This window comes from Bactrocera latifrons, unplaced genomic scaffold, assembly GCF_001853355.1.
Source record: "Bactrocera latifrons isolate USDA-ARS-PBARC rearing strain unplaced genomic scaffold, ASM185335v1 scaffold_192, whole genome shotgun sequence".
NCBI classification, from domain to species: Eukaryota; Metazoa; Arthropoda; class Insecta; order Diptera; family Tephritidae; genus Bactrocera; species Bactrocera latifrons.
Window position 1 is genome coordinate 346,882 of NW_017535430.1, and position 12,661 is coordinate 359,542.

At 35.4% G+C, this 12,661-nt stretch overlaps 1 protein-coding gene across 1 annotated transcript; it reads right to left on the bottom strand.

Annotated features, from left to right (window-relative positions):
* Window positions 1-3,804: 3,804 nt before the first annotated feature.
* On the bottom strand, window positions 3,805-12,167 carry LOC108967613. Its single transcript, XM_018931153.1, has 3 exons — window positions 12,063-12,167; window positions 8,376-8,707; window positions 3,805-4,083 (listed from the first exon to the last, which is right to left on the bottom strand). Exons 2-3 carry the CDS (start codon window positions 8,502-8,504, stop codon window positions 4,000-4,002), a joined length of 213 nt encoding a protein of 70 aa, XP_018786698.1. The 5' UTR covers window positions 8,505-8,707; window positions 12,063-12,167; the 3' UTR covers window positions 3,805-3,999.
* Window positions 12,168-12,661: the final 494 nt, after the last annotated feature.

Below are 12,661 nucleotides of genomic sequence, written 5' to 3' on the forward strand. Positions count from 1 at the left end.
TGTTTTTTTCTTTTCTTCAGAGATTGTCTGTTATCTTTTGCTGCGCTCTTCGCCTCACTCTACAAGTATTTCTGAACAGTCAGTTAGTAGTTGTATGGACCGGACTGGGGCACAAACAAGTGAGCTTATCCTGAACAGTGCAATTTCAGTTGCCTAGGAGGCTGCTCCGGCCGTTTGTTCCGGCTGCGGTGAAAGGGCGAACGGATATGGAAGCGTTAAAATGAAAAAGCGACGGTGGTTTGGGACCTACACTTGGACAATGTGAATAAGATGTGAATAAGTGCGAACGCGAGAGAGCGAAAAATCGATCACACCGAGTCGGAGGCATCACAGGTCTGTCTATATGTACTTAAGTGCGTGTGTTTGTTCCGCTTTGCAGCTGTTTTTTTTTTTATCGAAGGGTGCAAAAACAACGACACGATGAAAAATGAATATGAAAAGAAATGTTTACACGCACACATAGAAACGCCAGCGTTAACGGTTGGCTACACACACACACACACTCACAGATATATACACACACCTATAAATATGCGCCTATAAGCTTGCCCGCCGCGTACGAGACGCTAGTTCGGCACTACAATCCAGTTTCCAGTGCCGTACGCCGTAAAGTATGCTATATATTTTCGCTGTTCTTAAAGTTTGCCATATGTTTGTGCAGCACAAAGATTTTTCACTTCGCACGAGTTGTCATGCTTTGGCTACTTTCTTGTTTCTTTGCTTTCGCAGTAGTAAATTCTTTAGTTTATGGCATAAAAGTAACTGTTTCGGCAGCTGACACTGCTTTTTAATATACAATATATAGAGGAAATGCAAATTACATAATTATAACTGTTGTTTAATGCACTCGCTTCGATTTTATAAACTCAGTCCACACCACGTTAACTTATTGCATAAAATGACGCGGTCTAAAAATTAATTGAAAAAATTAAAATAAATTTGCATTTGCATAAAATTACATTCCAACGTAACAGGATATTTCAGCGTTCAAAGTTATTAAACTATTATTTTTATATTTATTTAACACTCCGCTGATGACCCGCTAACTTCAGCACTAACCGCGTCGAGAGAACACTCACGATTAAATTGCACCCGGGCAGGGAGCCATGCTCAGGTCGGCAAAAGTTATTAATTTTCCGCTAAAGCTTTCTTTGTCTGCTCACATCAGCCGAACGCCAACCACCTGCCAGCTGCAAGATAACCATCTGACAGAACCCCCCTCCCCCCCTCTCTCTCCGCTTACTACTCATTATGTGCACTGGTATTGGAGTGCGTATAACAGTTTTTGCTATGCTTCTCACTGGTTATTTCATAATCTCAGGAATCATGGTATTTTTACAACGTTTGCTTGTTTGTTTACTATAAAAATTTACTGTTATGCTCAGCTCATGTTAAAATATCTGTTAAATGTATTCTCTCTACCGGTTGTCGTACTTTGAGCTTTTCTAAAGGCGTGCAGCTTTTCTGTTTACATTGCAGTGCTTTCTGATTAGCTTACATTGTTTATAACTTTTCCACCTGCTATCCGTTACTTACATCTAGCCACCGAAGTTTCTTTAGCCCTGCTCGTGGTTTTGATGCGCTGTAAACTGCCAATTTCAATTTCTCAATCCTGTTTTAATTTTTTTAAGAAACCTCGAATAAAGTTTTAAAAAGATGTCAACTTAAAAAGATAAACTTTAAATAATCCGCTAGGTGACGCTGTAGCTGAAAAATAAAAGTCATCGAAATCACTTTTAAATCTCTAATGATAATTGCAAGCAGTGGGCTCAACAGTTAATAATCTTTAACCCGGCCTATTTCAAATAATGTGAAGAAAAAATCATTAAATAATTTTCGAGTTACACCCGATCTCCAAAACAACGCTGAACGAAAGGATCTTCTGATGCTGCAATGATTTGGGCATTCTCTGTGTTACTGTTTAAAAAAATTTTAATTTATCTGGAAAGCAATTGGACAGATTTTGTTCCGCCGCGCTTGTACATCGGAGTGTTCGATGGTGCTTTAGCACCAAGCCTTTTTTGGAGGTATCGTCCACTATGAAATTATTCCTCCTGGACCAACCGTTAACGTCAAATTTACGTTTCAAACGAAGGGTCAAACGGGTCCGACAAACATCGCAGCCGATTGTAAGGTACACCACGACAATGTCTAGTAATGAATGATGGGTCTCAAAATGGTTGATGGGAGTGAAGTGTGTGAAACACATTCTGTACCGAACATGCATTTTCGTAATGAATTTTAACGATTTGTAAATGTTGGTTAGGCGTATGTATTTCCATGATGAAATGCCAAACAAAGCTAAACAAAAATAACATGATAGCTTGACAGGAATCACGCGTGATCTATCAAGAAACAGCTATTGAAAAAAGTACTTGTACCTGCTTTCAAATAAAAACTCGTGGTCTCAGCTGGTGTATTACATTAATCATAACTTCACAGCTGAAGTGTAAAGTCTTCTTTTGATTCTACTAATATGTTTTTGAAGCTGGCTTGGCGATCAGTAACAAAATACCAAAGTAATGTGGGAGTACTTAATAGACATAAGCTCTGGGTGATTCATGTTGTTCCTTCTGTTTTGAAAACATACAAATAAATTGACTACTCGTCACCTGACAGTCTTGTGTTTCAGGTTTTAACTAGTTTATATCGCGTTTTAAAAGTTTTTTTTTATTTACAAGTTTTACATATATTATAAATCAGTTTTCCATATAAATATATATGTATATATTATATATACATTTGTATAAGCATTTATTATTAAATATCAGCCTTTAGCATGGAGATCTGCATTCAAGCATGGCTTCGGCGCAATAATGTGGAAATTGTACGCATTTAAGAAGAAAATTGTTTATGCCCTGAAAAATAAAATTAAATTATAAAGTTAGACGAGTAGTAGAAATATTAGATTAAGATTAATCACGTGTGAGATGCAATAAAGCGAGAAAACTTAGTATAAACATTTGCATATAGTACATATGATTCTTAAATATGCATCGAAAAGGTTCTTCCATAGTATATCAGAAACTTGCAAATGCGTTTTCACATGTATAGTATATATATGTACATATCTGTGATTTGAGGGTTTTAGAGCCTCTACAGAATTCCATAAATAAAACTTACATTCCAGCATCCGCAGCATGCCTCAAACATATAAAACAATATGTAAAAGAATGATGCGAAGAAAGCCACAAAAAATGCGACGAATAGTAAAATCAACAGCCAGAAAATAAACCAAAGCGGGTTCTTCATATCTCGGTTACTACTTTTCGAAGAAAACTACTCTGTCTTTTGTTAGTAGACGAGATCAGAAAAAGGTAAATTTCGCTTCTTTCTAAATTTCTAAAAATAATTATGTTTTCAAAAATAGAATGTAAAAAAAAATATTGTTTGACACTCTTCAGTGAATTGAAAGATCAAAAAATGAAATCTGTAAAACAGTTAAGTGTTGCCAACGAATGATTTTTTTTTTACTTTCAAACATTACAATAGCAAAGAACCGTAGCCGTTATCTACATCTATTTTGTAAGACAAAATGGGGACTCTGACGTGAGGTATATATAATATACATATACATTTATATATATATATATATAAATGATCAGAATGAAGAGCTCAGTCGATTTAGCCACATCCATCTGAGGAGTTTTAGGCAACACAATGAGCCGATTTTAACGATCTCAAAACTTTTCGATACTACTCTTTTTGTATAACCTTTTTTCACAACATATAGATCTTTCTTTAATAAAACATCAATCAATATTGATTAAATTTTAATTTTTTTTTTTTTTTTTTTTTTTTTTTTTTTTTAAATAAAAATTATTTTAGACTGAGTAGAAAAATATTTAATGTAAATAGTTGAATGGCTTCATATACGGTTTGAACAATACAAATTCATCCCACTAGTTAACTGTAAAGCTTAAATATTTATATGTATGTAGACACTAACAATTCAAAAATAACAAAAGAAGCAAGTACTAATTTAGTTTAGACCAACATTTATAACGGCGACTTGCATTCCTTCATACCCACAGCGCAGTAGTGGGGGAATTGTATGCCTTTCAACAAAAGGTTGTTCAAACCCTGAAAAACAATTTAAATTAAATAATTCAATAAATAATGGAAACATTGTGCGAAAGTAAAGATTTACAATATAATTTAATTATACAAGTATATACCAAAAATGAGATAGCTATATGTGACATACAAGGTGCGTTCCAAAGTAAACAGAACTTTTTGAATCTAACACCCATGGTAGCGCCATCTGTATGTCGATTGGTGCGCTAGAATCTGCTATATTTATCGATTGTCCAGTGAGAATTTCATGACATTTGGAAGTGAAGTTATAGCGTTTTAAGTGTCAGTATGTTTGTGTTATCGGTGTGAAAATGAGCTTCGAACAAAGAGCCAACATTWAATTTTCTTTTAAAATTGGTAAAACCTTTACCGAAACGTTTCAGTTGATGAAACAAATTTATGGCGATGATTTCCTAACCCGTAACAGAGTGCACGAATGGTTTCAAAGGGGAAATTCCATCGAAATCGTGTGTGAATTCATCAAAAATCAGACGAAATCATCATTGAAATTCATGGAAATGGAATTGACCTTCTTCAAACCATCGATTTATCGCATTTTGACCGAACATTTGGGCTTACGAAAGGTGTGTGCACGGTTTGTTCCGCACAAATTGACTGACGACCAGCAATTGCTCAGAATCCAACATTCGAAGGACATCATTAAAGAGGTCAAAAAGAACCAAATATAGCACCGTGCGACTTCTTCCTTTTCGGAAAAATATATTTGCTCATGAAAGGAAAGCGTTATGCAGACGTAGAGGCCATTCAAAAGTCTTGCATCGACAAATTGTTGACCATACCGGCGGCCATACCAGCCAACAAGCTAGTTCGACATACTTTTGGACCGTGCAAAAAGCTGTATTGAAGCAGAAGGAGATTTTGAATAAAATTAATTGATTTTGCCGAAAAAAACCATTTATTTTGTTTTGTTTTTAAGTCAGGACTTGGAACGCATCTTGTATATCAATGAGTGGATCTGAAATTATTACGATAGGGATTTGAACTTTGGTCCAAAATCTAGTACCAATTTTATTCATATTCAGCGTTAAATAAAATTTGTAAGAAACTTGTCCTCTTAATTTCAGTAAAATATCACACATAATGACCACTACAAACGGTTTAAAGATAGGTGGAAATTCAGATTTTATTATTGGTAGGTAGGAGTGCAGACCTGCTGTAGTTCAGGCTCAATTAGCACTAGCTGTGCCATTTTAATGCCAACCAAAAGTTAAAAATTCTTATTTTAGGTATATGAGGCCTACTACTACTAGTAATAGTACTTGAAATTGATCAAAGGTAGGCGAAACTATGCCCATTATTCAATTTTGAGACCGGCTCCTCTAAAGCCCTTCCGCACTTTCTTGACAACAAATTGTGAGAGTAAAAAAATTACGAACTGTATCAACAATTATACTTAAGTGTGCACTCTGGTATGAGGCTATAATTAATCAGAGAGCAATAATTGATTATTTCTTATCTTTCTCACTTACTCAAAATAAAACAGCTTTCAACGCATTTTAAACTAAATCAAGAAATTAATACGAATGAAATTAAAAAATGTGAAGGGGAAGATCTATCGTTATTCACTCCCTTATCACTGAAAGTGTTTCGCACATGAGTTACGAGTGCCACAGTGATTGGTTAAGTCATAGATTCAGATTGATATATGTTTGTATTATATAGGACCGACTGGCCTCTTGACGTGGTGCGTAATGAATGCAAACTGCTTTATTAAAAGACGGAGAATGACTGCGTCAAAGTGATGTCATGCGACAGTTAATATCTTACTTTTATTAGATCACTGACTCACAAATATTATTTACATTCTTAAATATGCGAGCATTAGTCTAAAATGTTTGGGTGTGATCTAACTATCTTGAGATAACCAATGTCACATGTTGTGAGAATTTTTTTAAAATAATTAAAATAAATATGTTGCTCTAAACAAAATGCATGAATTTTTTAATGCTCATATAAGATGCCATGCATGAAAGTATTTTTATTTTGGACTTTTTACTGTGCAGCAACGGGCTCCTTATTCTCTATCACACAATCATACATTTTCCGAAAAAATTATGGATTTTTAAATAGTTTTCGGCCTAACGACCAAGATTATACTCTTTTTTGTTGTTCATTTTCAATAATTTGCTGGATCCGAAGTAGAAACGATAATTACTATTTCCCTTAGTCGAGTCTAAGTTAAGATTTAATATTCATCCGATTAAGAGCTTTGCCAGCTATAACATTGTTCATGCTTTATTAAGGAGTTGGAAGAACTGATTTTTTGAATACGACTATAGATTTTTACCCCATTAATACTGGAATAAAGAGTATGTGTACTGTATTAACTCTATTCAGCAAACCCTAGCCGATTTTATCAAGCTATCTAGTAAGAAGAAAAAAGGAACTAAAACTAACCGATCCAAACTTGGATAGCGAACCCATCTGCATGTATGATCCTATGATCCGACCCCTTCCATACAATACTTTTCCTGGGCTACTATTAAATAACTTCGATGACAACTAACTCGCCAAGCGGCGATTAGATAACCGATACAACAACAAAAACAATAATCTAAGAAAAAAGACCAAACTATTCACAATTAATTAAATTTTATATGTTGGTTGACCATAACGAAGAAAGGAATAGGGCCAAGTTATATTAGAAATCAATTAACATTCAGTATACTGCTATAAATAAGGCACGATCGGGACTCTAACCGCTATCAAACTGAAAATTAGCAAATATTGGGTTCATAAACATTAGCACCTTTGAATATTGGATTTTATGATTCGAAACTAGATGATAAGGTCAGTGGTGGAATTTACTACCTTAAACTTATCTTCCACCAAATACGTATATACCATAAACTTCCGATTAGGTGATAAGCCTATTTCAAGCTGATAAAACAACCTCTCAGATCACGGTATAAGTTTCGTTCGTATTTCCTCAAATAAAGATAACTTGAATATATCTACTCTGACATTTAAGCGGTCAAATCTTTATGACTATGTACTATTTTTTATAGATATATTGCCCTTAAACCAACTTAAAAGACGTCAACAAACGAAGGATACGCCATATACCGACCGCAGTTGACCATGGCTTTAGTAAGGGAACAATACATTCGGACCCTCAGAAGTACGTTAAATTACAAGGTGCTTTCCAAAGTAAACAGGACTTAAAAAAAACTGAACAAATGGTTTTTTCAGCAAAATCAATTTATTTTATTTAAAATAGTTACCTTCTGCTTCAATACAGCTTTTTACACGATCCAAAAGCGTGTCGAAACAGTGTTTTATCTCGTTGGCCGCCGGTATGTCGGTGCAAGCATTTTGAATGGCCTCTACGTCTGCGAATTTCATGAAAATGCGATAAATCGATGTTTTGAAGATGTTCAATTCCATTTCAATGATGATTTCGGCTGATATTTGAGGAATTCACGCACAGTTCTGATGGAATTTCCGATGATCACGGATTTTGATTTCCCCACATGTTGATCGTCATTTATGTCCTCACGACCACTTTGAAAATATTGAAACCACTAGTGCACTCTGCTCCGGCAATCATCGTTATAAACTTGTTTCATCAATTGAAATGTTTCGGTAAAAGTTTTACCAATTTTAAAAGAAAATTTCATGTTGGCTCTTTGTTGGAAGCTCATTTTCACACCGATAACACAAACATACTGACACTTAAAACGCTATAACTTCACTTCCAAATGTCATGAAATTCTCACTGGACTATCGATAAATATAGCAGATTCTGACGCAGCAGTCGACATATAGATGGGGGGGCGTTAGATTCAAAAATTACTGTTTACTTTGGAACTCTCCTTGTATAAGCAACTAAGTTCATATAGAATGCTCACCTTTTTCAAGTCGGTTACAACTCTCTTTGGCTCGCCAAAAATGATCTTACAATAAGGCTTATAAATAACAGGTCAATTGAAATTGATAACCGGCTTGACTTATAAATGGCGTCGAATGAAGATGTGATTGCCGAAACAGAGGCCTACTTTGAAGCAAAGAACGAATTGTAATACAAATCTGGGACCAAAAAAAGTTGAAAGGTCGTTATAATCAATGTATCACTCTTGAAGGGAACTATGTTGAATAAAAAACATTACGAATTTTGCAAAAAAAAAAAATTGTTTTACTATGGTAGGCCGGGGACTTTTCAATTGACCTGTTAAGAATGAGCAATCCCCCAATAAATGCTTTATACCTACATATGTATTTCCACTTGCGGTTAGAGTTGCATCATATACATATATATTATATGTATTAATACTCACCGATAACCCACTAAACAGCACTTCCAATACATAGCATATTATGTATAAGAACGCAGCCAAGAAAGCCACAAAGAATGAGATGAACCAGAAGATCAAAAACCAAAAGATAAACCAAAGTGGATTCCCCATATTGTTTTACAGCGGTTGCGCTCGGTTGTCTGTGTGGTTCAAAAGCTAGTATTGAGTGGGATTGAAGTTTGTGCTGTTGCTTTTGTTGTAGTAGAGGAGTACGAGTTTTATGCTCTCACGCGCTCCGCTGTCACAGTGGCTGGGTGTGTTGTTGTCCTAGGTTAAGGTGAAGAATACTGATGTACAAATGCAGCAAACAAGTTCTATAGGAGAAGATAAAAACAACAAGAGTATCGTATAACATTTGCATTGTGTTTTTTAGATTTGTATGTTCATATGGACCAAAGTATATATTGTATGCATACATTTTGTATTTGTTGCATATGTTTATATTTACATCGGAATTCATAAAAATGATTAAGTGATTTATATAGATTTCACAATTCTAAATAGTTTAAATTAGATTTTCGATAACTAACCGTATTTTTTTTTTTATATCTTGACATTAATATACCTATATGACATACATACATATGTATGTAGACACCTGTTCAAATATTTAAGAATTTTACGGCAACAGCTTGGTTAAACTTTTTTTTGTATTTTGCTTCAAAGTCCCGGTAAGCCAAGTATGCTTACTAATACACATACAAATGTACACATGGTATGTAAGTATGTCTAATTATGACATTTCACCTCCTTTTACTTGAGTCACTAAATTCCATGTCTAATGGCATTAGTTATTAACACAATGATAAGATAAAAATAATTTAAGAAGTTTACGTATGAGTTTCCGCGAGACTAATGAAAATATTTGAACTATAGGAAAAAAATAAAAAATTCCAAAAATTATGTTATGCATATATTTATCGAATAAAAGAAAAAACAACAGGAACGTTGTCATTAAAAATTATCAAAAACGGTCAGTACGGGCAAGGATATTTATGGTTGCGCATAGATTTGTATATGTATATCAGGGTGCTTCAAAAATATATATTTTTTTTTCAAGTCTAACCCCCAAAATCTTTTTATTTGACTTAAATTTGAAATATACCAACAGATCTAATTTAACCCGGACTGGTCTATATAAAGTACATCTCCAAATCGAATGAATTTTACTAGATTGGTACAATCTTTTTTTATACATATTCTTTTGAAGTTTGATCTCCACATGTACTTAGTATGTTGTTTTTGTTTGTAGCGGCAGAATTCTGCCGTGCTATCAGTAGTTGACCGAATCCATATAAATCCAGGTCCGTTCCGGTTCCATAGACGCGACAGTCGTGGGAACGGAGAATACGTGTTTGACAGTGGTTTGTTTACGACGCTTGAAAACAACGAATTGCTTGAAATTTTGTGATTCCCATGAAAACACGGTTACACAATCATAAAAGTATCCATTATCATTGGAGTAGTATAATATTTTTGGGACTCAACTCTATCACGTTCTCTTTGAATGGCACAAAAAAATCAGCGAAGATCGTAAAGTGTTTGAAAAATTGCCAAATGCAACACAGTGCTTGAAAATCGTCGTGTTGGCATCAGAGCGATATCAGAGATTCTCAACATTTCTTATCGATCGATCCCCCACCACAGCACTTAGACTCCGAAGTTTTTGGCACATTCAATCATTCAATGCTACTTGAGCACATCGAAAAACCCCCTTCACTCCAGGGATGATGCACATGAATGGTCGGCAATTAATAGAACTGTTTCGACGTTGAAACTGTCAAATCAAAGAAAAGCAGGGTGGTGTCTTCACCACCTTACTGTTTAAGTAAGCTACATTTCGAAGCTTGACCAAGCACCTGATGGAATTTCCATCACCTCGTGAGCTGATGATTGTACAATATGGGTTCGAATCTTAGTATTACGGTCGATGACGTTTAAATTCCGACTGCCAACAATCTTAAGATTTTATGTGATATATTTTGCCGGTCATAAACTACGCCCCATCGATGTAGGATGACCCCTGAATGTGGTGAAATGCAGACGAAGAAGCTTCATACGTCAAAATACTGCACTCAAAACAAAGAGGCAAAAGAGGCATCCCCTCTTGAAGTTTCCGACAGAACATTTTTTACAACGAGGCCCGCATGTTTTCGGTCAAGAAACATAATGTACTCTTCCCAAAGCAGTTTTTGTGAGATTTCTTTCGCAGAAGCCTTCTTTACACTCGCCTGCCTAAAGCGGGGTCACCTCCTAGGAACATGACTTCAGGTCTTACTTAGATTACGATCGATCAATACGCCGACCAGTCTTCACGCGCAAGTACCTGTCACGCACTGACTATCGTTCACACTGGAGCGATCAATATATCCACCGACTCCCTCTCAGTGAATGGCGTACTTGGAATCAAACCACCACACATTGCGAACGAAGAGGTCGAGTTGCTACGCGAAGCTGGAGTGATCTTTATACAAATTCATTCTAGATACTACAGCAGGTTAAACTCCTCCTTATCCATAATCGACCCAGAAACACCAAATATATCTCCAGCGTGCCATGAGTCTCCACATGACTCTAACATACTTTTTGCATGTACAGCGAACACCGCTCATCTAACACCCCTCTCGCTAAATGTAAAATGTTCGGTTGCACTCGAACTTACCACTTCCTTATTTGTTGTGTTTATATTTATTTAACATAACACATATTTTTTCATAAATTTAAGACCTCAAAAAAGCCAATTAGCGCGTGTTTACTTGTTTTTAATACATTTCCTTTTGCGTAAAAACATTGTACACGTACATACTTACATATGTACATATAAGAAAAAATAAAAAATAAAAACCTGGAATTGTTGAATTTGGCCAGCGCTGTGCGACCTTTCGCAGTCAGCGTAGTGCTCACGCAACAGATCGCCAAATACGCGTTGGCCCCCGACTATGCCTGGAATAACTAATCATTCGACCTTTTTGTTTTTGTTTGTGCTAATTTCTTATAAGAAAATATTTTGCTGCCTAAAATATCAAAACAAATTAAAATTCTCAAATGACAAGTGTTTGTGTGCTTAACCGATACGACTTTGATATGCCAATGTGCCGATTGGAAGCGACCAACAGGTAGCGTAGGTGGGCGGGCGACCGAGCGATGATGTGATCTGCCAGGAATTGAGTAATTACATATGCATTCCGATGTTCTGAACGCAAGTAGGCCAAATGGAGACTAGGGTAATAGAATAAACAACAACATTGCACACTTACTTGCACATACACACATGCAAATAAAGCATACAAAGGGCGGTAACTGTTTACATGACAAATTAATTGTTGCTGTCATATATTTTCTGACTCGTTTTAACATTTGCATTTAATTTTTAATAATTTTACAGTAAAATTATTTAATTCGCACAAACACAAGCACACATACATACATACTTGCATGAGTAATGTCTGTAATTTATTAAATTGTTTATTTTCTGTCCACAACCATTTTTATTAGATCCTCAATTTTGTTTATCATAGCACATATTTATACACATGAGCTCATACATACTGTATATATTTACATATGTATAAATAAATTCGCATATGAACATATGTATGTATATATTTTTCCAACACCTTGCAAATAAGTTATTGCTCTTCTAATCACTGAGACAAATTGACCACTTACGATTACAATACAGTTAAATTGTCTGTCCGAACGTTACTGCGACAAAAATACTACTAACAAGAAGACGTCGCAGGCGTGGGTCGGGTAGTGCTTGAATGGTGACAGTTGGTTGAGATTGTTGGGGCTGTCCGGCACTCTGAGTGCACATACTCATTTCAGCTCTCTGTTTTGCTGATCTCGCTGCAGTGCTACTTCAAGAATTGGCGCTCCCATTAAGATTAAAACGCCTCAATACATGTGTGCTTATATATGTTTTAGTAGTGGGGAAGATATGTTAAAGAAATATACTACACTGTGCAACATGTATAAAATATTATTAAGTTTGGGTTTTTTTTAATGCATAAAAAAGATTCCGCGAAATATACTGTGAATTCAAATCTGGCCAGGTATATAAGATATATGTATGTATGTATACTTGAATTCATAGTGAAGCATTTTATGATGTTTTTTGGGACAAAACCCAAAATCAACTACCTACGACTACAGCCTATGAGGTTTAAACTGCAACTTGACAAGCAAAGCTTCCCAGAACCTTTATTGAGGTTTTCCTAAGTTATAAGATCAAGCTAGAGTCCTGGGTCTGTATTGACGATTATTTT

Excerpts from the sequence above, each read along its gene's own strand:
- LOC108967613 (XM_018931153.1), bottom strand. The coding sequence starts at position 8,504 with ATGGGGAATCCACTTTGGTTTATCTTTTGGTTTTTGATCTTCTGGTTC. Across the intron at positions 4,084-8,375 it reads TGCTGTTTAGTGGGTTATCG|GGTTTGAACAACCTTTTGTT; the intron begins GTGAGTATTAAT and ends ATTGTTTTTCAG.